General features: G+C 39.4%; 1 protein-coding gene across 3 annotated transcripts in view; it reads left to right on the forward strand.

The window, feature by feature from the left end:
• LOC124165225 overlaps positions 1–27879 on the forward strand; it is a 229390-nt gene that overhangs the window by 185951 nt on the left and 15560 nt on the right. Inside the window, exons 1-2 of one of the 3 annotated variants that reach the window (XM_046542516.1) lie at positions 17007–17244; positions 22718–23289. In XM_046542516.1, the coding sequence (XP_046398472.1) occupies positions 23095–23289 (195 nt within the window). In that variant the 5' untranslated portion in view covers positions 17007–17244; positions 22718–23094. Of the gene's footprint in view, positions 1–17006; positions 17245–22717; positions 23290–27879 lie in introns of those variants that run through there. The other 2 variants (XM_046542517.1, XM_046542514.1) reach the window with 2 other exon arrangements.

Consider the following 27879-nt stretch of genomic DNA (forward strand, 5'->3'; position numbering starts at 1 on the left):
TTAAGTTGAACTGCCATCTCATGTCATACCTCGGCTTTACATAGCTGAGAAAATCTTCATTTAACAGTTTCATATTTAAGATACTGATAGTCTAAATAATCTGAAAAGTTCTAGATCCCTGCGTGAATTTTTGAGCGAGTCAAACGCCAGGAATATATTTCAACGCTATTATTTAACCGATTGAATTGGTAGTAAGATATTCTATTGAAGAGATGATGATGATAATGATGATCGAACGTTTTTCTGCGTATAGATATTCCTCAAACGTCTCCATTCCTGCTCTAGCCCCACATGTCCTGTCAAACCTATCCCTATTCCAACCATCTCCTCAGCGCCATCTCCAGGATTCGCTTCTTGAATCCGACAGCCCTATCATCGAGCGCTCGTCATTGTCGTCGCCAGACAGACAGACGGAGGTGGAGTGGGTGCGGCGGACGCGGTCACAAAGCCCGCTCGCGTCACAGACGAGGGCGTAGCGGTGGCGACGCGTCATTTGCGACGCATCCATGCGACGAGGGGGGAGCGGGAAGAGACTAAAGGTTTTTCACGGGTGACAGTGGTACGTATCGACATCGATGCGGTCTATGCTCGCTCAGAGATGCTTCAGGATCGAGAGAGCGTGTCTTGTTTACCCAGTGGGAGTCTCAAATTATCCGCGATGCTTTCACTAGACCCGTATAATGATATGAAATTCCCTAGTTCTGAAACCTGGATATTTATAACATAACTTTCTTGTCGTGACATGAACGACAGCGGTATAATAAATGACTTTCATTTCCGGATCATTAGAGAGTATGCGTCATATATTCATGTGAAATTTAAAAAATCCTTCGCATCGTCCAAAGCAGGTTTACACGGAGAATTTCGCTAATTGCCTCTCCCAAAGTGAGCTAAAATTTTAAATGCGCAATAATGCATGTATCCTATCTTTAATTTTATTCTATTCATTATGATCCTGGTCTATTCAAAATTTCCTCCCCCCCCAACACGGATTTTAACTTCCATCCTCTTACTCATTCAATAATTCTTCTATCCAAAAAACCCTATCTGTCTCCTTCGTATCCAGAAGTTTCATTTTAAATCTGATTTTTACACCACAGAAGGGACTAAATGGCGAAGGAATAAAGTGTGACGAAGTATATGAATAAATAAACGATGATGTGAAACGCTGAACTACTTTCATAATTTTAATCGTTCATTAAAATGTTGTACTGAGTATAAGTAGCTTTAATTATGTCAATGGTATATTTTGGAAACAGAAAAATAGAAGAATTATAATTTTCCCTGACCTCAAAATCCAAAGCAACAGCCAATATGCTGGATTAAATTCTTTATACTACTGTAGGCGAGTCTGGGAGACGTCATGGAATGAAGTGTGGGACACGGTTATTAACCGTCAAGCATGTTAACCTTAATGGGGGAGGATGTTGGCTGTTAAATGAATGTCCAACTGAGATGTAACAACGATGGAGAAGCTATGAAAGAAATGCAAATTATATTAAAATCGAAGAAAAATCGAAAAGAAAAAATCCGATGAGTCAGAAAAATTAAATCTTGACAGAAAATAATAATGAGACGACAGGCCTTTCATCTCCTCCAATTATGTCACTTATCTCAGGAAATATTTCCCTGAGTCATGAAATACTGATGTATAATCATTAAAAATACTTGTGCAGGACTGGAAAACCGGAAAGTAGTATATACATTGATTTTTGGCCACATTCCATGCTATGACAATAATCTGCAAACTTAAAATAAAAAATAATGGACCAATATATAAATTGATATGCATGAAAATTTGGGAATGATGGGACAAGTATTAAAGCCACTGGGGACTCCGGTGTTGGAAAAAGAGCAAAATTTGAAGTGAAATTAATCAATGCAAACCGATCGAAGGTCGATCCAAGCGATATTTTTTCCTCGCATTAAAATGTTAGCATATGAAACAATGCGAACTATAGAGCTTTAATGTACCAATACATGCGAAATGTTTCATTGATTATATTTCATTGTGGGAAGTTCAGAATCGACTTATTCTGCCATCATGATGAGCTACATCAATCGGTTTATGTGTCAAGGTGTGGGCAGTTTTATTACGTTTACTTTCAGTTAGGTTTTAACCACATGAAGTTAAACTTCCAGTAAAGACTTTGTTGTAATTTTTCTTCAATTTTCGAGGCATGTTTTCTAAAAAGTAAAAGATTTGGTAGTTTGTGACTCATTGTCAGTCACCAAAAAGTTGCAGTAAGTTCCGCAGTTGTAACGTATGCATTTTTTGACCCCAACCTCCTCTGTGTTAACATGCAATCGATTTTATGGCCAATGCCCTGAAGACTTGTATCTATTTTTTTGCTGCTGTTAGCGTGACATTAAGAGTGTTCGAAGTTGTCAAAGTACAATGTGAACAGCGGAGAATTGAGAGGACTTTTTTGTGATTGAAATTGTACGGCAAATGGTTCATCGGGATGCGCGATTTTATGGTCACCGTTAGGGTGGTTTTTGAGCAATTCCAAGTGGAAGCATTTATTGAGGGAAATCATTCCTGAGATGTATCAAAAGCAAAGGGATAAGAAATAGCGCGATGCGCTCAATAATCCGCAGTCCTACTGATAAACCAGTGTTAGATTTCATTCGGGAAATTGAAATGTGTAAAGAGCATGGTAACGAATTGCCACCATGTAAAACATAAAGTGAACTAAATTAGTTGGATGGAATTTATGCTTTCTGATTAATGAACCTGGAATAAATAGATACAAGAACTCCCAAAATAGCTAGGTATTACTAGGCCAACTCCAACCTAGCCTATTATTATGGGAAGTAGATGATGATACAAAGTATTGAAACCCGGGTCGTATCTTTCTTGAAACTCAAAAAGTGAAACGAACAAGTTCTATTTCTAAAGATTTTATGAATTTATTGACAGTAAAACAACTCCTGTTCATTTATTTTTCATAAGAAAATGATCAACGACGACAGCAGTTTTGGCTCTTAACTAAGGAACCTCCATCAGCGAATACCTAAGAAAAGGAACGTAAATTTGACAGGGTGAATGCAAGTTGAAAGAATTCGTTAAGATCAGGCCACGTCGACTTTCCCCATGTATACACCAAATCCGGTGAGCTTGAAAATAAAATATTCGCAGATTATGTAGGACTCAACACATTATAAAAAGGCACAAAAATTAGATGATTACACATTTAGTTTACGATCAATCGAAACTATACTTCAGCACTAGACATATTAAAAATAGCACCTTTGCATATCTATTCAACTACTTAATATGTTTAAGTCAGTCATTCTAATTCTAAATTATTTGTACTGCATCAAAAAGGATCAAAAGTGGGGGAAATTCAGCTCAATTGCCTACGTCAAAAATTATGAGCCTAATTAAAATGTAGATTGTGAAGGAGTTCCATTTACGGTTTAAATGATTATTTTTATCGTTCTCCATATTGTCATTATGGAATGATGCCAATGTGAAAATTTCAGAGGGAGGAAGGATGGTAGAGAAAATATCGTTCTGTAGCGTTCCTAGCGGACTCAGTCATTTGGGCAGAGGCTTAATCCTTAATGGAGGCCGATAGAACAATGAATAGCCACAGAATGAGGCCATGAAGTTTTTCATCAGGACAAAGAAAAGAATTCTCGCGGTAATCATGAGAGCTTCTTGAAACGAAATCAAAATGCTTCACTTTGCAGTCATATACTTTACTGGCACATCACTAACAGCACACTTTTCCGCAAACATAATTGCCTCATCAATGTTATGTACATTTGAACAGATATTGATGAGTCAAACCTATGATTAAAAGGCTACAATAGGCCGGTTGGACTTGATTTATTAAAAAAATAATGGTTACAGTGCAGGGGAACAAGGTGTCACATAATAATAATTCGATTTATTCGATTAATTTATCAAACCATAGTTTGCACTCATAAATTAAATGCCTTATTGACCTAGACAGCGAAAAATATTTTCTGATATCCATACCGGTTAAATATAAATTTCCTGAGTAAATTTGCTGTGACCGTACTAATAATACGTAATATTCATATACAATCATATATGAGAGGGTGAGAAGCTATAGACTACAAGTGATTTTTTTCCTAAACATCTAGGCCTAAAAATTGATAAAATAAATATACAGAGACTTGATGACTCAAGGGATACGAGTGAGTGTGCTGATATCGAGCGGAAAATCAAAGGAAATCCTAAATATCCAGTTGATCTCGGTTATTTTCTTTACCTAATTTTTATAGCAAACTCTGTTTAGAAAAAAAATCACTTGCACCCCTTAGCTTCTCACCCTGTCATATAATGTGTCTAGTCATAAGCTTAACTTCTTTTCCTACTTTTTTGTACTGTTTGCTCTTCATAGTTTTCCTAACCGAAGAATGCAATATATCATATTTAACTAGCTACTTAAAATTATGGAGGTCAGATTCATTATTCGGAATTCCGCAAAAATATGTAGAGGAAGTTAACGTAAACATAATAAATCATCGGAGACATTGACGACATTCCTTTAGCTTATTCCAACAGTCCTTAACATTTGATGTTTTTGACTCTAGGAAACAAACTTGCTACAAAAAAATGACGAGAATCAAATGGATCGACCAAGTACGAGATTAATAAGTCCTAAGAAGAGTAGGAGAGAAGAGAAGACTCGTGAAACCTTGATTAGGAGACGGAGCAACCTCATAGGCTGTATTTTGAGACATGATGGCCCTATGAAGACAATCGCCCTGGGACATTAGTCGACAAGAACGGAAAAGGAAGACGTCTAATGAAATATATGGAACAGGGAAAGAAAGATGTAAAGAGAAGAAATACGTAGGTGTATTCATAATGTATACGTAAGTAGAAAGATTAGATGATAGGAATATTGAGTGGAGAGCTGCGTCAGACCAACCTTAGGATTGTTGACCAGCGGTTATAGGAAACAAACTAAATACTTTCCCCCGTGGGAGTTCTGTTCAAACCGCGCCTGTTTATAACTCCTGCCTTAAGACGGCACCACTGAGATCTTCAGCTAATTCCCCTTGGAGAATGGCGTTCCCGGTTAGCGGGGGAGGAACAATTGGAGACCGTCAATTATTTTCGACTGAGTGACGACAGGAGACGAGGCGCTTCGGGAAGGCAAACCTTTCCCGCCGCTCCCTCTCCGTTTGAAAAATAAAAAAAGGAAAGGAGCCCGACCACTCTCTCATACACCCAATTCCTTCAATCATGCTTCCTCGGCAATAAGCGGATCCCCTCCCACCAATAAAAAAAAACTCTTCCAGGCCCACTCCTCCCACCTTCAACGACTATCCACGTCAAACTGCGCTCTCCCCTCCAGTCGGCCTACTTTGCGGAAAGGGGCTGCTTCTCCCACATTCAAATCCCCTTTCTCTCTCTCTCTGTACTAGAAGGATGCAGGGGATTCTCTCCCTTAAGAGAATCCTTTACACCCCCGCCTTGGCGCGAAATTGGGTCGTTGTAGTGTGGAGGGGAACCGGGTTGGTGTGGCGGCCACAGTGTCGGCTTTTCACTCCAGGGGTTCAGGTTCGAATTCCGGTGGGAGCAGAGATTTTTCAGAGGTGGTTCATCATCATCATCACTGGTCAACAATCCTAGGATTGGTTTGACGCAGCTCTCCACTCAGTTCTCCTATTAGCTAATCTTTTCAGACCTACGTGTTTCTTCTCTTTCACATCCTTCTTCACTTGTTCCATATATTTTGAGCGAGGTCTTCCTTTCCGTTCTTGCCTTCCACTTGTCCCTCGACGATTGTCTTCATCAGGCCATCATGTCTCAAGATGTGGCCTATAAGGTTGTTCCGCCTTCTTGTTAAGGTTTTCATGAGGTTTCTCCTCTCTCCTAATCTTCTTAGGACTTCTATCCCTGCATATCCCTGATTGAGTGCTTCGTGGAGGTCACTTCAAGACGTGATAGAGACAATTATATTTATCATGATCACTGGTCGACAATCCTAAGATGGGTTTGACCTAGCTCACCACTCAATTTTCTCGTCAGCTAATATTTTCACACCAAACTATTTCTTTTCTTTCACATCCTTCTTAACCTGTTCAATTTACTTTATTCGAGGTCTTCCATTTCCGTTCTTGCCATCTACGTGTCCCTCGACGATTGTGTCCATCTTTAACGTTCCATGTTCCTCTGTCCGTCGGATTGGAAGTTAAACCGTGGTACCCTAGAAGCTTTTCGTTAACATTACATTATCGTCGATGCCTAGTTTTTATCCACCCTAGCCCACCTTAGTGATGGAGTAAGGATTACATGGTCCTATTTGCTCATTCCGTTAAGAGCAGGCAAATGCGTAGTGTGGGAAGATTTTCGGATGAGAAAGTAAAAGAAAGGTGTTGCTTCGCACTCGTCCGACCGTCCCTTAAATATGCAGCGAGCGTATGAGATCCGGTCCAGAGAGACCTAATCCGCGAGCTGAACAAAATACAAAGAAAGGCTGCGCGGTTCGTCAAAAACTGCTACGCGCGTACAGACAGCGTTACCCAAATGCTAAAAGAATCAGGCTGGAAGCCGTTGGAGACTCGGAAGCTACGCGCTAGGCTTAGATTGTTTGACCAATTGAGAATGAATATCTTTAAGAGCTACACGGAGAACATAATATTAGATCCCCACTATATTTCCAGGTCCGACAGATGCGATAAATTAAGAGAGATATTTTGCCGAACGGATAAATATAGGAATTCCTTTTGCCCCCGAGCCATAAAGGACTTAAATAAATGACAGATGTAATTTCGTTAGAGCATTTCCCTTTTATGTGCAAATGGCTGGTGTACTAACACCCCCTGCCACACGCCTTTTAGGTGGTTTGTGGGGTAGTACGTAGATCTAGATGCCTACGGCGGGTTTCACCCTTCCGTCCTCCTCTTCCATTATAGTGCATTGACCTCAGCTGTCGGTGTCCTCTAAATACCAAACCATATTATTATTACGGTTTTCTTCCATCTCGTGAGCATGAGATCCGCCCTGGCGATGGCGGATATTTCTCAGGTCATCCGAAACCCATCTCGAGTGCTTTGTGAAGGGCACTTCATCCATTAGCCGGATATGGGGCGTTAATCAATGTTCTCTTTGGTGCATTCATGAATTGCAGGTCAATACCTTCGTCGGGCTTCTATCCAACCTTTCATGCCTACCCTTCCTTATGGCAAAAGTTCGCTCCCCCCCTAGGGAATGACCCAGCAAGTGAGCATCCGTATCTTTTCTAACCAAAATATATTCTATACGATATTCCGCGTAAGTTACTATGAGAAACTATGAGTTACTGCGAGCCGGCCTCGGTGGCGGCGGGGTAACGTTCTCGCCTGCCAAACAAGAGGTCGCGGGTTCGTGTCCCGCCTGGGTAGGTTTCCCCGTTCCAGGGCATGGTCGTTTGTGTACGTTTACTTGTTACATTTGTTGAACACCCGGGTGTAAAATGGCCAATAAGAGCTGTATCCGGTGGTATGAGAATAAAATAAAATAAAATACTCTCAATGATTCAAGAAAAATGTAGTATGGAATAAGCGAAGATAGACAATCATTTTGAAGTATTTACTGCTTTGAAAGAACATGGTACAGAATTTAACTGATAACTTCAGGCTCTGTGAAAGCTCTCCATATTGGAAATAAAAGAATAAACTTTGTAAGGTTCGCTTGTATATTTAAGTGGGCACGACCCGGGTTTCGCAATGTAGTTACATCTTCAGATGACTGGTGTAACGAGTAAGATGCATGTAACATCAGTCACCTGAAGATGTAACTGCGTTACAAGGAAATACGTCAATTATTATTCTTAAGACCTGCAGGAGATTTTTGATTCTGCACAAAATACGAATTCTAGTGTCGATTGTAATAAATAAATGAATTTATTGTTGCTAAAATTGATTTATAATTTAAAAAATTGAAAGCAAACAAAAAACGAGGAAATCGAAATATTTAAGCAATAAATTTAAGTTTACTCACTCAGTAGCTCAATACGAAGGTTTTTCTGCATTGGTTAGGGTAAAGTTGGCCCCAGAATAAGCCACAGGATTGCGAAATTCATATATTCAGGATGGGACAGCCAGCTTTATTTTTGAAAATGCACAAAGACGTTATGCAGATATTTTCACACGGTACTCATTAATCAGCAGCCCAAAATTTACCGACTGTATTTCAATAAAAGAAGGATTACTCAGAGAATACATCGTTTCAGTAAAACTTCAATGGAAGTCGAAGGTGGAGCAAATTTTGACCTACCATTCTATTAATCTTGAGCTCTGTCCTTTGGTACGCAACAACAGTAAGGGCTTCTTCCATCCGCTAATCTTTTTGAATTTAATTTTATGGATATAAAAACCCCTCAAAATGAGATTCAAACCAGATAACCTCCAAACACAGGTCAAAACTCCGCCTGCTCGACCACAGCACTTACATAACAAAATTTGTACTTCTCCGAAATTGAATCGTTACGTTAGAACCTTCATGGAAGATCAAAGTCTATCAATATTAAGTAGACACACAAATATTTCTCGAAGAAACGTTTTGGTGACGAATTCCTCTCTAAAAACATACATTTTCATGATGTTATTTTCCCCGTATTTAAGTTATAACATCGTCAATTTGCCTGCGTCTCAAATATATGTAAGGAAGTGAGGCTTGAACGTTGACAGAAGCAGAGAAGTTTAGTAAGAAAACGTTCGAAATGTGGTAAAACCGAATAATGATGAAGATAAAATGGATCAACAAAGTAAGCAGTGAGGAAGTGCTAACAAGAGTGGAAGAAAAGAGAATCCTTCTAAAAACCTTAGGGACAATTATTTGGCTGCATTATGAGGCATGATTAGCTGCTGTAACAAGTCTTGGAAGGACAAGTAAAATGGAAGAATGGTAAGGGAAAGCCCCGAATGAGTGGGATGAGACAGGTTATACAGGATGTTTAAGAGAAGAAATACGTCGCTTTTGAAAGACTAGCGGATAGGAGAAGATATGAATGGAAAACTGAGCGAACCAATCTTAGTTTTTTTGACGAAGGATGATCCCAAATTTGATGATTTTCACAAAAATATTTTTTTGAAATTGATTTTTTAAAATATGAATTTGAAATACAGGAAAAATTGGAACGCAATCTACTTCGCCTACCCCAACAATTTCAAGACTACTCACGTACACTTTACGCGAGAAATCCGTTACCAAGAATGACCAGTCACGAGTGAGGTGTGCGTCCTCTTCACCTATCATGGTGCCCTATTAATCATGTGCTCCTGTCCTTTGATGCACAACAGCAGAAGAACAGGAGGGCCTTCTTCCATGCGATTGCTAATCGTAAGTTTCCATGATCTCCCACGCGAGTTGCAAGGCTCCTAACCGCCCACGGAATAACAAACCCTCCAGTTCCAAGTAAACGCCTTCATCACCGCTCAACATCCTACCCCCACCTTTCTCCCCTTTTCTAACATCCCCAACACCGCGTTTTGCAGGATTAACTGCAGCGGCAAGGCAGAATCATCAAAATTGTACGACATCGATTGGGTATTCGCGGAAGGGAACGTTTTGGCGAGGAAGGGGTAAAAGTTGAGGGGAGGTGACGTGGAAGGGATGGAGGGGTAACATGCACCCTTTCTCCTTTCGGGAGGGTTGCTTGAGGGTTGGTGAATGGGGAGTGGAGGCTTTACGATACTTGGATATCATCATCACATTTTGATACCAAGGACTTGGCGAGCCTGGAAGTCTAGGAGCAGTGGCGTAGCGAGGGGGAAATTCAGAGGGGTCTAAACCCTCCCCTCCCTTGAAACATAAAAAAGAATTACTTTACTTCATAAAAGGTAACAAAATAATGAAAAATCATGAACTTATAAAATATTTCTATAAAAAAGGAAGTGTTTTCGATTATGAAAAGAGTTAACATTAATTTAAAAACCTCTACTAAGTACCCTATTTTTAAAAAAATCCCCCCCCTGGTTTTGTATCTCCTTTGAACGAACCTCCTGGCTACCCCACTGTCTAGGAGGGTAGAGTTCTTAGTTTCTGACCGTAGTTGATGCAAATAAAATTTTTCATACCGTTCGCTCTTATCTATGGCGAAAGTAAGTCGATAATCATTTTTATATGCAGTGTTTTGCGAGTTAGCTGAGCAAACGCAGATTAGCCTCACGCGATTTACTCTTGTGTTGACACCGTTATCCTTACAAACCCGATTTACGTACCCTTGATGTCTCATAAGCCCGGTCAAAATAGACATTGACCCTTGCATAAATTGCCAACAAGCTGAAAATAGGCATGAACCTCAAGAATACCACTCTAATGAAATCCTGAAAAGTCTCCATCGATCCCGTGTGTGCAAAAAAATTTATTCAAGGTCAAAGGCCAAAAAAATGATTCTTTTGCATTTTTTGGCCAAACGGTTAGTTTTATGATAAAAATTGCTCAAACCAAAATTGTAGATCAGAAACTTATCTACAAAATTATTATTTCACTTTTTTCTCTAAGATTTACCGTTTCTGAGAAAAATCCATTCGAATGTAGGCTGAGTTACGCGTCCAATAATGTTCGGAGAGCGCAACAATATAGTCATGCATATTACGGAGAATACAGCTCCAGCCTACATTCGAATGGCTTTTTCTCAGAAACGGTAAGTCTTAGAGAAAAAAGTGAAAAGATTATGTTGTAGATAAATTTCTGATCTACAATTTTGATCCGAGCAATTTTTATCATAAAACTAACCGTTTGGCCAAAAAATGCAAAAAACTCATTTTTGTGACCTTTGACCGTGAAGAATTCTTTTGCACACACGGGATCGATGGGGACTTTTGAGGATTTCATTAGAGTGGTATCCTTAAGGTTCATGCAAATTTTCAGCTTGTTGGCAATTTATGCAAGGGTACCCCTATTTTTTGGGCTAATTTGACCGGGCTATAATACCTCGCACATATCTGTACAATGGCTTGTAGTCTCATCTAAGCACATTATCATTAAATTTTTCCGTCCATTAATCTAGAAAACATTTATTGAGTATTGAAAAAGTATTCTAGCCGTATTCCCACCTTTCATGGGTATACCTACCTCTTTAATTCACAAAAAGGCCTACTCCCTATAATGGGTGATTGATAAATTCAATTATTTTGTTTCTCTCCCTCGTTTACTTAACAATATTCCATCTAACACTGTTGTGAACATCACCTTCCAGGTCAGTAATCCAACCATCCAAACTTAAATTAGGTCAAATTAATTTTTTAAGCTGATGAAGGCGCTGCTCATCGAAACGCATTGTTACCAACTCTTTTCCGCGGTTAAAAAGAGGAGACAGTACCAACATTATATTCACTTCATTTCACTATGCAGCGCCACCATATCTCCCCAAACAAAGGTGAACTTCTGAAAGAAGGGTGATCAACATTCGGAGAGCACAAAACCAAATCCTCGAAGTGCAAGATGACCCAAAGAAAGGGACTCCCCCCAACCATAAATGAGTGAAATCCACATACCAGTAATTTATTCTGAATTGAGCCTTCGGATTGAATTCCTTTATATTCGTAGTGTATAGGGCAACTTGGGCTTCATCACGAAAATACAGGGTATTTAAAAATTAGTATACAAATTACAAAGTATTATTTTGTCCAAACTATCGAGATTTGCGCATTGGTTATTTACAAGGCTGCGGGAAGACGACTTCATTATTGAACAAGACAGGGCACTCCCTCACTGTAGTCCCCATTTGCATGAATATTTGAATGAAAATCTACCGAAACGTTGAATTGGTCGTCAAGGAGCAGGCGATTTAGCATGTCTCAGCTGGGATCCACGGTCACCACATTTGACACCCTGAGACTTCTTCCTGAGGGGTTTCGTTGAAGACAACGTTTAAGTACTGTCATAGAACCTGAAACGTTTAAGTTCAAGCACTCCCACAGAACCTGATAAATATGAAAAACCGGATTCGTACTTTAACCTTACCTTAGCATCATAAATACTACGAAAATAAAGGATTTCAACCCGAAACTCATTTCCAAACACAACCAAAGGCTCACTTCAGAATAAACTACTGGTATGTGGATTTCACTCATTTATGGTAGGGGACAATCCCTTGCGTACCTTAACATTAGTGACGAAAGTCATTCTTTCCCGAGTGTGGAAGGAATTTGAGCATCGATGTGATCTTGCTCGTGTCACAGATGGATGACATATTGAACATATTTAATCTAAACTTGAGAGGCTCGTATATATAAGTATAAATTTTCACATTCGTATGTCTTAAAGTTTAATAAATATATGCAATCGAATTACGCATACTCTTTTTGAAACACGCTGTATTTACATTAACCAACGGTTATTTCTTTCATCTGGAAAGAAATTATGACAGTTGCTACCTTCCATATTCAGAAATAATTTATGCTAAAGTGAAATTTGCGCACCATCATAAGTTAACCTGTCAATGTCAGCGGACAATTCAGTCACTACATTATTTATGGCCATTAAATCTGAAAATTCAATCATCTTATAGCTCAGCTACGATGTTGTTTAACAGAATAAACCCCATTTCCGATCAAAATGACAGAGAAGTAGAAGACAGGTTAAGAATCATGCAATTCATTCAAACAAATAGGACGAATTTTTAACTGTGACAATTTCTGTAACATTCTTAATATGGAAGCACTAATGAACACGTAGGAAAAAGGTATTGTAAAGGCAGAGATATACAATTTTCCTTTTAATAAAATGGATTAAAGAAACAAAATTATGACAAATATTAATTATTTAGACGTTTTAGCATAAGCGTCGGAAGCAAATGTGGAAGAAACATCGATTCCATAGCCGGCAACCCATTAAGTAAGGCTGTAAAAAAGTGTCAGCCCTCATTAGTAAAAGTCATTCAGGAAGGTGATTCTTACCAAAGCGTTGAATTGAAATCATGTTTGGGTGTACATTCTTGGGAAACGGAATGGATTTGAAATTCAAAAACAGAGATACGACGGTGAAAAAGGAAGTCTTCTAAGAATTTATTTGCATATGCTTTAAGTTGACACATGCATTTGATGGCGCCCTCAATTGCAGAAGACCACATTCCAATAAGTTATTCAAGTGCTCCTCAAAAAGTAAAAAAGCAGTGGTTTCTCAACTCATTCAAATGTTTGACTGAAGCGTAAGGAAGACACAAGAAGTGGTGCGGATGGGAAAACTACTAAAAGTAAAGTTTTATCTAACTTTCTTAGAAGGCGTACTTCAAAATGGTCTGGATATATTTCCAATTATTCGATTAAATATTAACAATACACTTTACTTAATACTTAACTGATGAAATTAGAAGCAACTCATCGCCATTAACTTCCATTGAATTGATAGTTCTATCTCCAGAAAAATGTTTTAAGTACTCGATATATGTAAAAAGAAATGAATTTCTACCTTAAATGATCCCTGCTATGACCTAAAAAGCAATCTATATTATAGATATTTGATCACTGACAATACTTATAATGTGATTTTAAAGAAATGGAGAATTTTAAGAATACATTGGGGAAAATCAATATGAAAACGAATCACTTCATCTGTCTTTCATTCACGCATAATACTAATTTAACTTTAAATCACACTATTACCCACAAAATTTCAGGGCGTATGGAGTGAACCCTTGACAAAATATACATGTATATCGAATATTTAACTTTGAGATGTGAAAGAGAAAATGCTGACGCTAAATATCCATTTTACTACGATATACAGAAATATTCTGATAAGGTTTTATTCCACTCGGAAATATTCAAGAAATTATTTTAATTATTAAGAGAACGCATGTATTCCTTTACATCAGTAGCATTTTGCCTTTTTGGTGGCGATTACCCGATTAAAAATCATGACGTCATATTCAAATATTGATGGTAGGTATAGAGTAGGTACATCTTTGCTAACATTATACTGCAACAACTAGGGAAATTACATTTTAGAGAATTGAGGAAATTGTTTCTCCAATTTTAAATACAAGAAAATGTTCACCGGGGTTCAGTCTATATAATATGAAAATTTCAAGATGACAGCATGAATGTTATGACAGTAATGCGTCACCAAAAACGATAGCTTGAGCAGAAGGTATGCGACCTCCTATGCAAGTTGTATCTCAGGAAGGATTGGAGATGCGTCATCTAAGAGGTTCGAGTCTGCATCGATGTTGAGAACCAATTTTATAAGCCGGCTACATCTGAATATCGCAGATAGCTCTCGGATGAGAAGAGTTGCTCCTTCAGAGAATTTTCAAGGGTTGATTTTTGTCCCGGTAGTAGTTCGTTGCTAGGGGTAAGAGAGGGGTTAGCAGCGGGGGCGGCAGATGGCGTGGGAGCGGAGGGTGACGGCGTGGGGAATGCCATTGGATCGCCGGGTGCAACACACTTACCTCAATTATGTAGGTGGCAACATAAAATACAAATTAGTTAAACCACATTTGTATTATTTACTATAGATTAATTTACGGCTAAAACTGGCGAATTACAGCTGTACCTAAGGTAAAAAATATTTAACATAATGAAAGACTAATCCCACGTTTCTTTATTTATATCGACCCACGTTTCGGCATATTGAACCATTTTCAAGGTTTCAAAATCTTTGCCGGTAGAAATGAAGCAATTTGGAAATAAATAAGTGCTTTCATTATGTTAAGTATCTAATATTTCCACCGAATAAACCGGAAACAGTATCTTTTATAAGATGTATATTTATTGAAATACAAATTAGCCCTCAGACATCTCAGATATCTTGTGCAACATTTATCTTAAAATATTTGGATATCATGGTAGACGTTCTAATTCCTAATTATTCCGACAGCATAAATGTGGTTTTCAGAAAGGATATATTTAGCGCAATCCGCAACCGTGAGGATTTATAACTGAAAATGGAGGAATTATGTGCATCAAATCGAAATGTACTGCTTTAGAGTTCATATCTCTCTAGCACGTCTGGAATTATTCAGTAAGATATTATTCACAAAGGAGTTTGATTTCATTTTGAAATTTTCAGGGTGCAAGTAATATTTTTTTGCTTATGAAATTTAAAAAAACTTATTCGGTACTTTTGTAGTTATTAAATAATTTTAAATGAGAACCGAATTATACAGACAAATATGTGTTTTATATATAAATTGGATGTGAAAATAATAAATTTAGCACTAAATGAGTAATACAAAATAATGGGAGGCGAAATGTTGGAGCGATGATCCTTCTTAATGCTATAAATCAGCATGGATGCACGGATATCGCTTGCGGCCCAACAGCTGGAATATCGCAGTGGCTTCAAGAGACCGTACTAGTCTGTGATTGTCGGGTACGGATTATGAATCAGCATCTTCTCATCGATGTTGCCCACTCTGCGGCGAAGTGCATTGGAATATCGTGTAAGCTTCGAGGAAACGAGGGAGCCAGCTCATTGAAGGATTGCCGGGGGTAGCCCATAACTCAGAATCGATGTATCCACACCGATAGCAGCGGAGAGAGTTCTCCGCAGGATTTTTGGGGCTGACCTATAACTCAGCATCGATTTATTGATATCGTTCAGCAACTGAATGAATTGGAGCATCGAGGAAGCCTCACGGAAAACGACTGAATCAGCTCTTTTTAGGATTGCCGGGGGTAGCCCATGACTCAGCATAAATGTATCGATACCGATAGCGGTGAAGAGAGAGCTCTTATATGGATTTTCAAGCGTCTTTTGCACTTAATTCTATACATTTTGCAAGATTTAAGAATTTTTAGCGGATTGATAATTTTCATTTCTATTTCTATAGGAAATTCTTGCATAAAATGATTCTATGCCGGCCTCGGTGGCGACGGGGTAATGTCCTCGAGTGCCAAACTAGAGGTCCCGGGTTCTTTTCCCGCCTGGGTAGGTAGCCCCTATGCAGGGAATAGTTGTACGTACACGTGTAATTGTTAAATGTTTTGAACACACCCGATGTAAAATAGCCAACATGTTCTGCATTCGGTGGTAGGGGAATGAATAAAATAAATAAAAATGAGACAAACTCAAATGTTCAACGGAGAATGCACTTTCAGGTATGAAGAGGCAATAACTCAGCATCGATTTATTGATATCCCTAGTAGTTCTGCACACCGAGTGATTCGGAGTATCGAGGACGTCTCGCGGAAAACGACAGAGCCAGCTATTTTACCCCATGACTCAGAATCGATGTACCGATACCTTAAGCAGGGTAGAGATAGCTCTTATAAGCATTTTATGATTCTATCTATAACTCAGCATAGATTTGTCAATATCGTTATCATTTGTGCAACCAAATAAGTCAGAGCATCAAGGAGGCCTCGCGGAAAGCGACAGACTCCACCTCTTTTGAGAATCTACATAATCTACATCTAAATAATACTCGGCGAGCCGCCTCTGGGATTTAGGCACGGGGTAAAGGAAGATTGTGGAGGTTACTCAGAATTGATGTATCGATATCCATAGCCACGGAGAGATAGCTCTTCCAAATATTATCTAGTTTGACCACACAGCTTAACATCAATTTATCGATATCGCTCGTAAACCGAATGAGTTAGAATGCACTTTCAAATCTGAAGAGGCTATAACGCAGCATCGATTTATTGATATCCCTAGTAGTTCTGCACACCGAATGATTCGAAGTATCGAGGTCGCCTCGCGGAAAACGACTGACCCAGCTCTTTTATCCTACGACTCAGAATCGATGCATAAAGCAGCAGTACATGACATCTATAGCAGCGAAGAGGTAGGCTCTTCTAAGTTTTTTCTAATTTGATCTAAAACTTAACATTGATTTGTCAGTATTGCTCTTACAATCAGTTCTACAATCGTATGATTTGAAACATCGAGGACGCTTCGTGGAAAACGACAGACCCAGCTCTTTTGAGGATTGTCGGGGGGTGGGTTTTCCGTGTCTGCGGGGGTTTTGCCGCCAGGATAAGAGAGGGGTTGGAGTTGGGAGCGGGGGCGGGCGTGTGGGGGAGGGCCATGTGATAGCCAAGCGCAGCACTCTCGCCTCCAGAGAGCGGGAGAGACGCGGGGGAGGAGGAGAAGAAGGCAATAAAGGCGGCGCGCGGACCCACGGAGCCGGGAGACAGACCACGGACCACTCCATTACACACCAAACTCTCCATGTGCCTTCGTCGTGTTCCCCAGACCGCAGTGAATCCCTGAAGTTTTTCCCGCCACCCCCGGAGACGCCTCTACGGTTTTCTATCTCTCGTCAGGTGCCCGGATTGGCTGAAGAAACGTGCATTGAGGAACAGACAGTGTGTATCAAGGTATTCAATTCATACATCGACAACACTAATTTTGTTATATCTACCATTCTTCCACGTGGTGTTTTCTTCATTCTTCGTGTAGAAGGGACTGAATTTGCATGAAGTCTCTTTCGTTAGGTGCGCGGTTTAACTGAAGAAACGTGCATTGAGGAAGAGACAGAGTGTTTCAAGGTATTCTATCCAAACATCGACGATGTTCACTAATTATTTTCAAATTCTTCCACGTGGTGTTCCCTTCATTCTATATGCAGGAAGGACTGCTTTGGAATGAGGTATCTCTCGTCAGGTGCCGGTTTGACCGAAGAATCGTGTATTTAGGAAGAGACAGTGCGTCACAAGGTACTCTATCTTAAAGGACTGAATTGGTTTGACATATATAGGTATCTATTTCAAAACACCGATTCAAGAATGGATGGCGGGAATAGGCAATGTGTGGAAAAGTGTTCTATCCATTAATCGACGACATTCATTTAGTTATTTTTCCCTCCTTCCCCGTGTCTTCATTCTGTATACAGAAAGGACTGAATTGCCATGACGTCTCTATCATAAGGTGATAGGTTTGACTGAAGAAACGTGCATTGAGGAAAAGACTGTGTTTTTAGATATTCTATCCATACATCGACGATAATCATGTAATTAATTTCTCATTATTCCACTCGGTATTGCCTTCACTTTGTACGAAAGAAGGGTAAAAAATGCGTGACGTCTATAGGTATCATCTCAAACACCGATTCGTAAATGGAAGGAAGGAATCCAGTGTGTTTTGCAAGATACTCTTTCCATACATACGGTAATCATTAAATTACTTTCCCATTATTCCACGTGGTGTCGCCTTCACTCTGTAGATAAGAAGGGTTAAAATGGCGCGAAGTCTATAAGTATCCATGTCCAACCCTGTTTCGTAAATGGAAGGAAGCAATACAGAGTGTTTATCAAGATACTCCATTCATACATCGACGATATTCATTTGATCCTTTTCCGATTTTCTCATGTGGTGTTGCCTTAATTCTATATGCAGAAAGGGCTGAATTCGCGTGACTTCTTTCTCGTCAGGTTCATGGTTTGGCTGAAGAAACGTGCATTGAGGAAGCGACAGTGTGTTTCAAGGTATTTATCGATACATCGACAAAATTCATATAATTGTTTTTCCCATTCTTCCACATAGTGTTTCCATCCTTCTGTCTTCAGGAAGGATTGAATTGAAGTGACGCCTATTGGTAGCCATTTTAAACGCCGAAAGCGTGCAATCGAGTGGAAATAACAAGGCAGAATGAATGAAAGATCAGTTTTCTTGAATGAACTTGCTTTCCCGCTGTTTCGCGGTTTAGAAGAGTGGATTCGTACACATTAAAAATGTGTTTTATGGTATCAAAAGTACAAATTTAGAATTTGGCCAGCATGAAAAAAATGCATGCTTGTTTTTATACGCATCAAAATGCGAATATTGATGGTGAAAAAGACTAGTGAATGAAAAATCAACTTTTCTTCAAAACTCTAATTCAAGTGATACATTTTAGGGGAGAGGTAATATGGATAAATTAAGAGACTATGATTTAATATAGCTTTAGAACACGTCGAGGGATATGCATTGGTCGCTTCCACACCAGCTAAGCAGTATTGGCTTGTCTTAGATGGTGCTGCTGGATATATATGGTGGGGCGGATATGGATTCAAAATCCCCCTAAAAACCGGAAGTGTAGATACCCGCCACCTATAGTGTAAACAAGCTCATTGGCAAAAGGATTTGCCCCTGTTGTCTCTAGCCAGGAGTAAAACGATTTAGGCGAATGAAAAATGATACATAGGAACAAAATTTAATTATTTCAATCATGTTTTTTTCAAATATATATATAAAAAAATATAAATGCTGCACCCAACCCCGTTGTGATATGCCTTAAAAATTAAGTCGTGTTTTGAATGCTCAATCTGAGTTCTCAAATTTTTAAACGAAAGTGGGGATGGAAATTTTAAACTCCTGGAATACGCTGCATAGTGATGCTAATTATATAAATAGCAAATATAATGAGGGAAATGTATGAGAGGAGGTGATACGCACATACAACAGATCAGAATTTAGCTGTAGCTATTCTTAATGCGATACAAAAATATATCTAAGCTGTTTTCGAATCTACCAAGCGGTGCTGTTTTCATTCCGTAAGATCCAAAGAAAAGCCGAAGGTGTCTAATTTATATCATCTCCTACATGGGAAATATAATATACGCTTTCGGTTGAAATTAGAAGTGGAGTCATTGGTGAGTCAGTTCAAAACGACTATCACAAAAATGCGTGAGTGACATGACGTATTGGTTACCAGAGCTGCATCAGTTCTGTGTTTAGAAGTATTCCACGCATACATTGACCGTTTCCAAACGTGCCAAGGATATCTACAAGGAACTCTACAATAATCTCTCTTGTGCACAAAAGAGATTATCTGTATCTGCGCATATGACCAAGGTTTATGCTAAAAAAATTTAAATGAGTATAATAGGCTAATTCTGACGATGGCGTATGTAAACTAAGTGCTCATTTAGATTGTAAATATTTCTGTTACATTAAATGCGCACCAAAAACGAGGCGTATCAGGATTGTATGAAATCATTCTAAAACTATTTGAACTGTTTGAGCATTTGTCAACTGAGGTGACCCAATCAACACGCAGACCATTTTTCTTGTGAAGGGAAAGTATTTGTCGGAATTGGCATCGAAAAATTCATCGCTAAAACCTTTTGTATCCCCATATCAATGAAAATGTGAAGCTCGGTTACAACTTCGATCTTTAATATTCCAAATCAATATGTTACCTGCAATTCATCCACATTTAGCGGAATTGAGAAATGTTTCACACATACGATTTTGATTAACTTGATTTCACTGAGAAATTCAACTTTGCTGATATCCGATCATAAATCCGGGAATATATAGATATCACATCTAAACGTGTAACAAAATCAGTAGGTTTCCAAGGCTGCCCTTTATTAAATCAATCCTAGCAGTGCATAATATATCATTAAATGTTTGGTAAAAATATTGCGCCATAAAAACTGTCATTCAAAGGGCTTCTAGTGAAGTAAGCCTGTCGCTTTTAGGGCGAATCAATTTCTGGATCATAAATAAAGTTTCTTGAATATATTGTCGCAAACTTCTTGACGTCGATATTTAGCCGAATATATTAAAAAATTATTTCAGCTATTTAAAATCATATAAATGTTTTTCCGTCGACAATTAAGGGACGCATGACTTCATCGTTGACAATACTTGTTTAGCTGAAAAGAGCGTTGAAATTACAAATAATTAGTAAATTCTACATATTTTTCAAACAAAAACTGAAGAGCAGGCTGTTATCAACATATACAAATTCTGCAACTATTATTAATAAGTATCAACTTTACCGAACTGGATTAAATTGGAGTTACACCAGATATAATTAAATCTGTTTTATTGAACTTTATTCATCTCTGGACTTTTCATTGACAAAAAATATCTTGGGATGTAGACGAAGTGATTTTACCACTGTAATAACGCCAGAAAATTACGATAATCTACTTTCAGGTATGACAAGGTTAATGAAAAAGCTACAAGAGATTATAGGCACATTGATTTTACCTCTGAGTGGGCTGTGCTAGAGCAGGAACTCGTGTAGAACCTTTTTCCGTTACAACAACTCAGAGATAGAGGGATATTTCTGGTTGTGGTGGTGAATGTAGGCAAGTCAGACCTTTATGCTGGTAGGTACGCCAGCTACACAAGTGTCCTCCAATATAACGCTAATCCCCGAGCCGTTGTTGATTGAGAGAAAAACAAAAAAAATCCAGTTCCCCATTGTCGTGTGACCAGGCTTACACTACGCCCACGCGTAAACAGTTCGCGGAAACGCTGCAGGCGATTTACGGCTTCGACGAAAAGGGATCGGACGAAGGAAGTGATTGAATGGAGACATTCGCTGCTTTCACTACTGTGTTGACTCAACGTTTGGGATCGGATTTTTATGGGTTTAATTCTACTCTCGGCTGTCACTCATACGTAGGGTTTACATAGGGCGCGTTCCGAGAATTTTCGGTCGTCTTTCGCTCACAAATTAAAACAAAGGTACGAAATGGTATATGGAGGAGGTGACCGACAGCTGAGGTCATTTGAGCCATGAAGGAAAGGTAGAGGAAGAAACCCGGGTGGGAGAGAAACCCGGCGTCGGTATTTATTCATTTATTTTATTTATTCCTGTACCACCTACAACAAAACCGTAGGAATTTTTCATCGGGGTTTCTACCTTAAAAATCAAACGCATACGAACATCCAAGTCATGTATATGGGTAGCCTACGCAGTTGGGACTCAAACCCATGACCTCTTGTGTGGCAGGCGAACACTTTATCCACCGCCAGCGAGGCCGGTATCAAAAGTTGATTTTAACGAAAGGCGCCAAGGGGAACACGGCTCAATGTCCCATCCGACGGACGGAGTGCTGTAGTTGAAGTTCCATCAATAATAAATAAGCGGAGATCGCGCTATTGGAAAAATATCCACCACCGCCGGGATTGGAACCAGTACCCATTGGGTAGGAAGCCTACATACTAGCCACCACACTGACCCAATCTCCGTCCAAGAACATTGCAAAACTAACGGTTTGGCCCCTTATACACACTGTATTTCACTTAATGGAGAGATGGTCATGAGTATATTTAGCATAGGAGGTGATGCAATTAGACTCTTGAGCGATGTCTCATACTGAAGATTTTTTTTGAGTTTTTTTCCATAGCATTTTTTTCTATTTCCTCCTTCCTCCATACCAATAAAACATAAAATAACATCGACATTTATACTGTCTCTTGTCTGGTCAGGCTTATATCTCTGTCAGGGATGGCAAAAGGTTCAAAAAACAGGAGTATTTATGGCATTAGTGAACGATATCAGCTCGTGCCGTTTCATTGACACGGGTACCTCTTAGAAAATATGAAATGAGTTTCAAAATCGGTGGTCACTGAACCTGCCTTTCAAAAAGAAGGAGTGACATGTCGTAGTCAGGTAGTGTAATGATCTCCTTACTACCGCTGCGTACTCCAATTTATGATTATTAGGAATGAGGGATTATATTGCATTTCAACATTAATCTGTATGGTCTGACAAAATTGAAAGTGCCTTGCAAGTGTCCGTCGTTTAAGACGCTTGCAAGTACTGCACTGACAACTTTGTATGCCTCCAGGCGCAATTGCTACGAGTTATACATACTATAACCGTGTTGTATATAAATACAAAGGGAAGATATTCACTGTGTACATAATAATTCGAATTTCCCAGGATTAGATCACTGATTATGCAATTATTCCACTGGAGTCAAATCACTTGACACAATAATGAATATGCTTGAATTCACGCAACATTTTATATTGTATTACACTAAAACCTTCATTCTGTATTAACGTAAGAACATAATACAAAAAAAAATATATAATTTACCTTCCCTGTTCTTCTGTTTGCAGAATCCCCAAATACGTCGGCAATGAATCCTGGGAGGTGTAACCATATCATCGGTTACGCCACAGTCTAAGCTGGAACAAGAAGCAGGTCTCCAGCGAAGCTTCGATCGACAGTGAGCGACCAGCAGGGAGCACCCGCAGATCTGCAGACCGCGTCGGCCGCTTGGCAGAGCGCTTCCTGCGAGGCGAGGGCCGCTGGTCCGCGGAAAGGCCTGAAGGTGGCCAGGGTGACAGGTCAGCAGGGTTGGGCTTCGCCGCCGTCTCCCCCACCGCCCCACGCGGCGGGGTGGCGGCCCGGGGGCGAGACGCAAGCCGGGGGCGGGACTCAGCCGCCCGCTGCCCCCTTGAGGTCGGCGCCGCAGATATTCCGGTTCGGGGGCATGGAGCACCTCAACCACGCCGCCTCCGGTGGGGGCGGAGGGGCCGCGGCCCCCGGGTCGCCCGGTGAGGGAGCGGTCGGAGGCGGTGGGGCGGAGCACCACCACGGGCTGCCTCCTGGGTACCGGCCAGGGGACGTGATGCCTCCAGACGTACCGTCGTCGCCGCCGCCTTCCTACGAGCAAGTGCTGGCTGAGGTGAGTCTATTATGACGTAAACCCGCGGATGGCGGAAAGTTAACAATTGAATGCCCAGGGTGGCACGGCTACCTAGAAGGACCTTGACACGACATTTTTACGGGTAGTAATTATATGAAACATTTCTTCGTTTATGGTATAAGAAATTGATAAGTTCATTTCATGTTAGAACGTATGTTTCCGCGGCGATGGTCTGATCTCTGCATTTCTTCAGGGTTTTCTTCCGCGTCAGCTTGTTACAGACAACAGTTTCGCTGGGTCTCCTGCCAGCGAAGCTATTGTCTAGAAACAAGCTGACGCGGAAGAAAACCATGAAGAAATGCAGAGATGAAGTTCATTACATAAATTTTTCCCTTTTTATAGATACAACTGGGTAATTATTTACAAACCATTTTAGAATAAAAAATCTAAAATGAAAAGCGGTTTCGTCGCACCTACTCCTCTTGTCTTGGCCTACCACACACCTCTTGGTGTGGCAGATATGCTGCCTAACCGATTTCCTATTTTATGCTAATGCTAAAAAATATTAAAAATGTAATAGGGAATGTTAAATGCATAAATGTACAAACTAAAAAATCAAAATGGCCAAACGTAGTATGGTGTTGTGATATCCTGAATAAAACACGTGTTGTGTCACAAATAAAATAGAAACGCCATACCCTTCATTTTAACAGGTTTTGGTATTTTAAGGAAGATAGGTGGTATAACTACGTTTAAATTATTTTATCAGAATACGTACCATAAATATAAATAAATACCAGAAAAAATGAAGGCAGAAAAAATTCCAAGCGATATTAAGTAGAGTTCAAAATGACGGGTCTGATCATTCTTGGGTTAAGGGATAAAGAAACAGCTTTCACGTCCACGGAGACGCATATTTAATGCATTCCAGCGGCAGAGTCACCTGTGACCCAGAAGGGGTTACCCAGAAAGTAATCCACAATAATTTTTTTATTCGACATTTGTCCTTTGCACATAATGAGAATTGCACACAAGATGTTCCAATTACTCACGCTATTTTTCCACGCAATCTACCTCACATTCAATGGCCTTTCTCTTGCGCGAGGCAAGGGCGGTTATTCCCTGTTAGTACAAATAGGGTGGTTTCCTATTATTTTTTTATTGCCTAAATCGAAAGATTATTACTCCTGGAGTATTTCATGCTTTTAGATTTTTAAATGACGATATTTATTTTTCGTGATTAAATAAAAGTGAAAATTTCCAAGTATGAAAGCCGGGAAAACCCCCGTGTGACGTCGTTCGGGTTCCCGCTGCCGCAAGTGAGGTGACCCAGGAGGCTAGCAGGTAGCAGAGTACCCTGCTAGCTGGTAGCGCTTGGCTTAAATAAGGATTATTAATACCTTATCAAACGGGGAAAACTTTCCGACCTTAGCCAGTTTTAATAGGTGATTATGAAGACATGTTTCCCTGAGCTCAGTGCCTCATGCATGCATTGGTAACCTCAGACGATGTAAAACTCCTATCTACTCGTATAGAAACTAGGTCCCTGTGACGTCACGTGGAGTGGCATCGCATGGGCGCCAATCTGGCTTTTTTCAAATGAGGATAAAATTTGACCCTTGCCCGTCGTCTAAACCGGTATTTCTAAAACCAAATAATTTGTATATTATGAATACACTAATGGTGGGTAACGAATCGCAATCAATGTCTTTCGCTTTCTTTGATGAAGGAAACTACCCTATTCTTGTTCTAGTCCCCAATCGCTGCAAATCTTGGAGCCCCTCCGAACCGCAGACTGATATCCCCGTCCTCTTGATCCCAGCGACTAACCGTCGTCCTATTGACAGGAGATACTCTATAGATTTTGCATAAACGTTTCTGAATATTCCCCAGGGACTAATCGTACTCCTATTGACAGGAGATACTCTACAGACCTTGCAAAAACGTTTTTGAGTATTCCATACAGTTTCTTTCTCTGCAGTGAGAAATTCAATGATGGTACGCTGCTTGCAATATACATCACTTACAGACACCGCTTTGAAACGGTCCTTCAGCTACGCTACCTATCGTAGAAGATAGGAATTTTTCACGGGCACCCATGAAACTTTAGGTAATGCGTAAACTTAATAACGTAACGTTTGGATTTGGCACCATTGTTGTCGAATGAGAAAAAAATTGTGGTGCATTACTTCCTAGGCAACCCCTGGATTGTAACTCCTGTAATGTGTGCAAACAGTTGAAGCGAATACCTAGCGGGGAAATGCATGGCCACAGTTATAAACAGGGCTCTTGTTTCTAAAAAAAATTGCATAACTCAAACTCCACTGGCTCATTTTTTTTTAGAAATAGCTCGTTACTGTTGTAATATTTTCAGGGCATAAATAAAATCTTGTTCACATTGTTTAAGTTCGTTTGCATTTGTTTTTTATTTATATTTTAATAAATTAAATAAATCAGCAGCCCTACGGTTGAGCACCGAGTCGGAGTTGGAAACATTGGCAAATATAAATAAATTAACCCGGTGGAAATCCCGAGAAGAGTTTACCCACATCATTCGCCGGGAAGCATCAAATCATAATGTATGTGTTGATGCTACCTATTTCAAGTAAAAATCACATTCACACAAACTCTGCAGACGACAGACGGCATGGAAATTAGAAATTTCAAAAATAGAGGCGCCTTTTCTGGAAAAAAAATGATTCGCCAGCGTAGTTCTTAGAGGATTGGCTTTTCTTCACCTTTTCATTAACGCCAGACTCTTCAACACGGTCGTACTGACCCTTCAACCTTCAAGTCAATTTCTTCTTTTCATTTTTTTCTCGTTTTCATTTCATATGATTAAATTTGGTTTCTCATTCTTTTCAGAGTCACAGTGGAAAAAAATATTTTCCTTCGCCATCTTCCTTTTGAGAAATTAATAGCCCCACTCTTTTGCTGTAAAAGGCATATTTTCTCTGAACCACCGCGGGCTAAGCAATACATCAGAATGCGGCTGGTTCGAAATGACTTTTCTGGATTGCATTTTGGCGGAGTAATTACTACAATCTCTCCATTTTTTGGTTGAAAAATCAAATCGAAAACGAGTTTGCATTTGAATTGTCACCAAGAGAGAATGAATCAATTTTTCAAATAGGCATATCTTGAATCTTCACTTCACTGTCCAGTTCAATTTACAAAAATCATGTTCTCCCGATTTTTCATTTTCATGACTGGTAAAAGAAAATTAATTTTCTAATGACATGATTCCATGCATTAAAATACTTTGCATTAAAATGCATGCAGATATTCATCTATGAAGCACCTTCATGCATACAGAGGTTCTAATTATTGAATATTTAATGAACGAGATAAAAATTAATATAAATCTTTTACTCATACTTCCATTCTTTGTCATCTAATGTAACGTCAATGTTATAAATAAGCCATTGTATACCCTAAGCAATGAGTGTATTAATCCAGGAACCAGTTAATCATGACTAATACTTCCTAGTGAGATACTGGACCCACTTCTTCGATTATAATACAACAGTATAAGTTATTATTCAAATAATTTGTCAAAATGCCCCCAGGAATTTGGAGGCACAATTAAAAAATGAGGTCCCATCAAATATGAAGAATTGGATTTCTCACTTCACTTTCTAGTGCTATTTTCCCAAAATTAGGTTCTCACGATTTTTCATATTGATAGCAGTGGGATATATACAGCAGAGAAGAATCTCCATACATACAGATTTTCTAATTATGGGTAATATAATAAACGAGATAAAAATAATGGAACTCGCTAACTCAGAATTGAATTCATCATCATCCAATGTAACCCTGATATCTTTAATAATCCAATTTGCACTATACTTAAAGGGTGCAAAAATCCAGAAACTAGAGAGTTAATTACTGCTTATACTTTCGAGTAAGATACTAGACCCACTTTTGCGATTAGAATACAACCACATGACTTATTATTCAAATAATTTGTCAAAATGTACTCAGGTATTCAGTTAACACAAATTTTAATCTCATGCTAATGATTCCATAATATATTCCTATTCCTATTCTCATGCTAATGATTTCATAATACATATGTTACATCTTGGACAAGCTTGGCTTCCCCCCCTCCCCCCCCCCCAGTTTTCCAGTTTTGATCCTGCGTACACCCTTGACTTCTAATCTTGTTCAATTTCAACGAGTGGTCTCGAAAGAAAGGAAGTACCTTGAGGGCAAGCATATTTTTTGATGAAAGCAATTTGAACTAACTTATTCAATGCCATTTTCTGTTTACTGTTGCGATACTTGCATGTTATTTACGGACAATAGGCGTCAATATTGACTTTCGTTTCCCTCCCCTCCCCTCTTTCTGTCCCCTCTATCCACGACTTATTTCGACCGGCTTAAAAAATTAGGCAATGAGTGGATTAAGTTATTGAAAGCTTCAACGATATGTTTGTGACAATTCGACATCAAAAGGGAGATCGGTTCTGAGCCTTATATGCTCGCAATGGCAGGATGTAGCCATATGGCTATGACTAGGTGACTGACTAAGGCAGTCCAAAACAAAAGTTTAGGAGATATTATTTCTTCTCACTATCATTGAACATTTCATTTGAAATCATGCAAATTTTTAGTCCAGCTTAA

The sequence above is a fragment of the Ischnura elegans genome, chromosome 9 (genome assembly GCF_921293095.1).
Source record: "Ischnura elegans chromosome 9, ioIscEleg1.1, whole genome shotgun sequence".
Classification (NCBI taxonomy): Eukaryota; Metazoa; Arthropoda; class Insecta; order Odonata; family Coenagrionidae; genus Ischnura; species Ischnura elegans.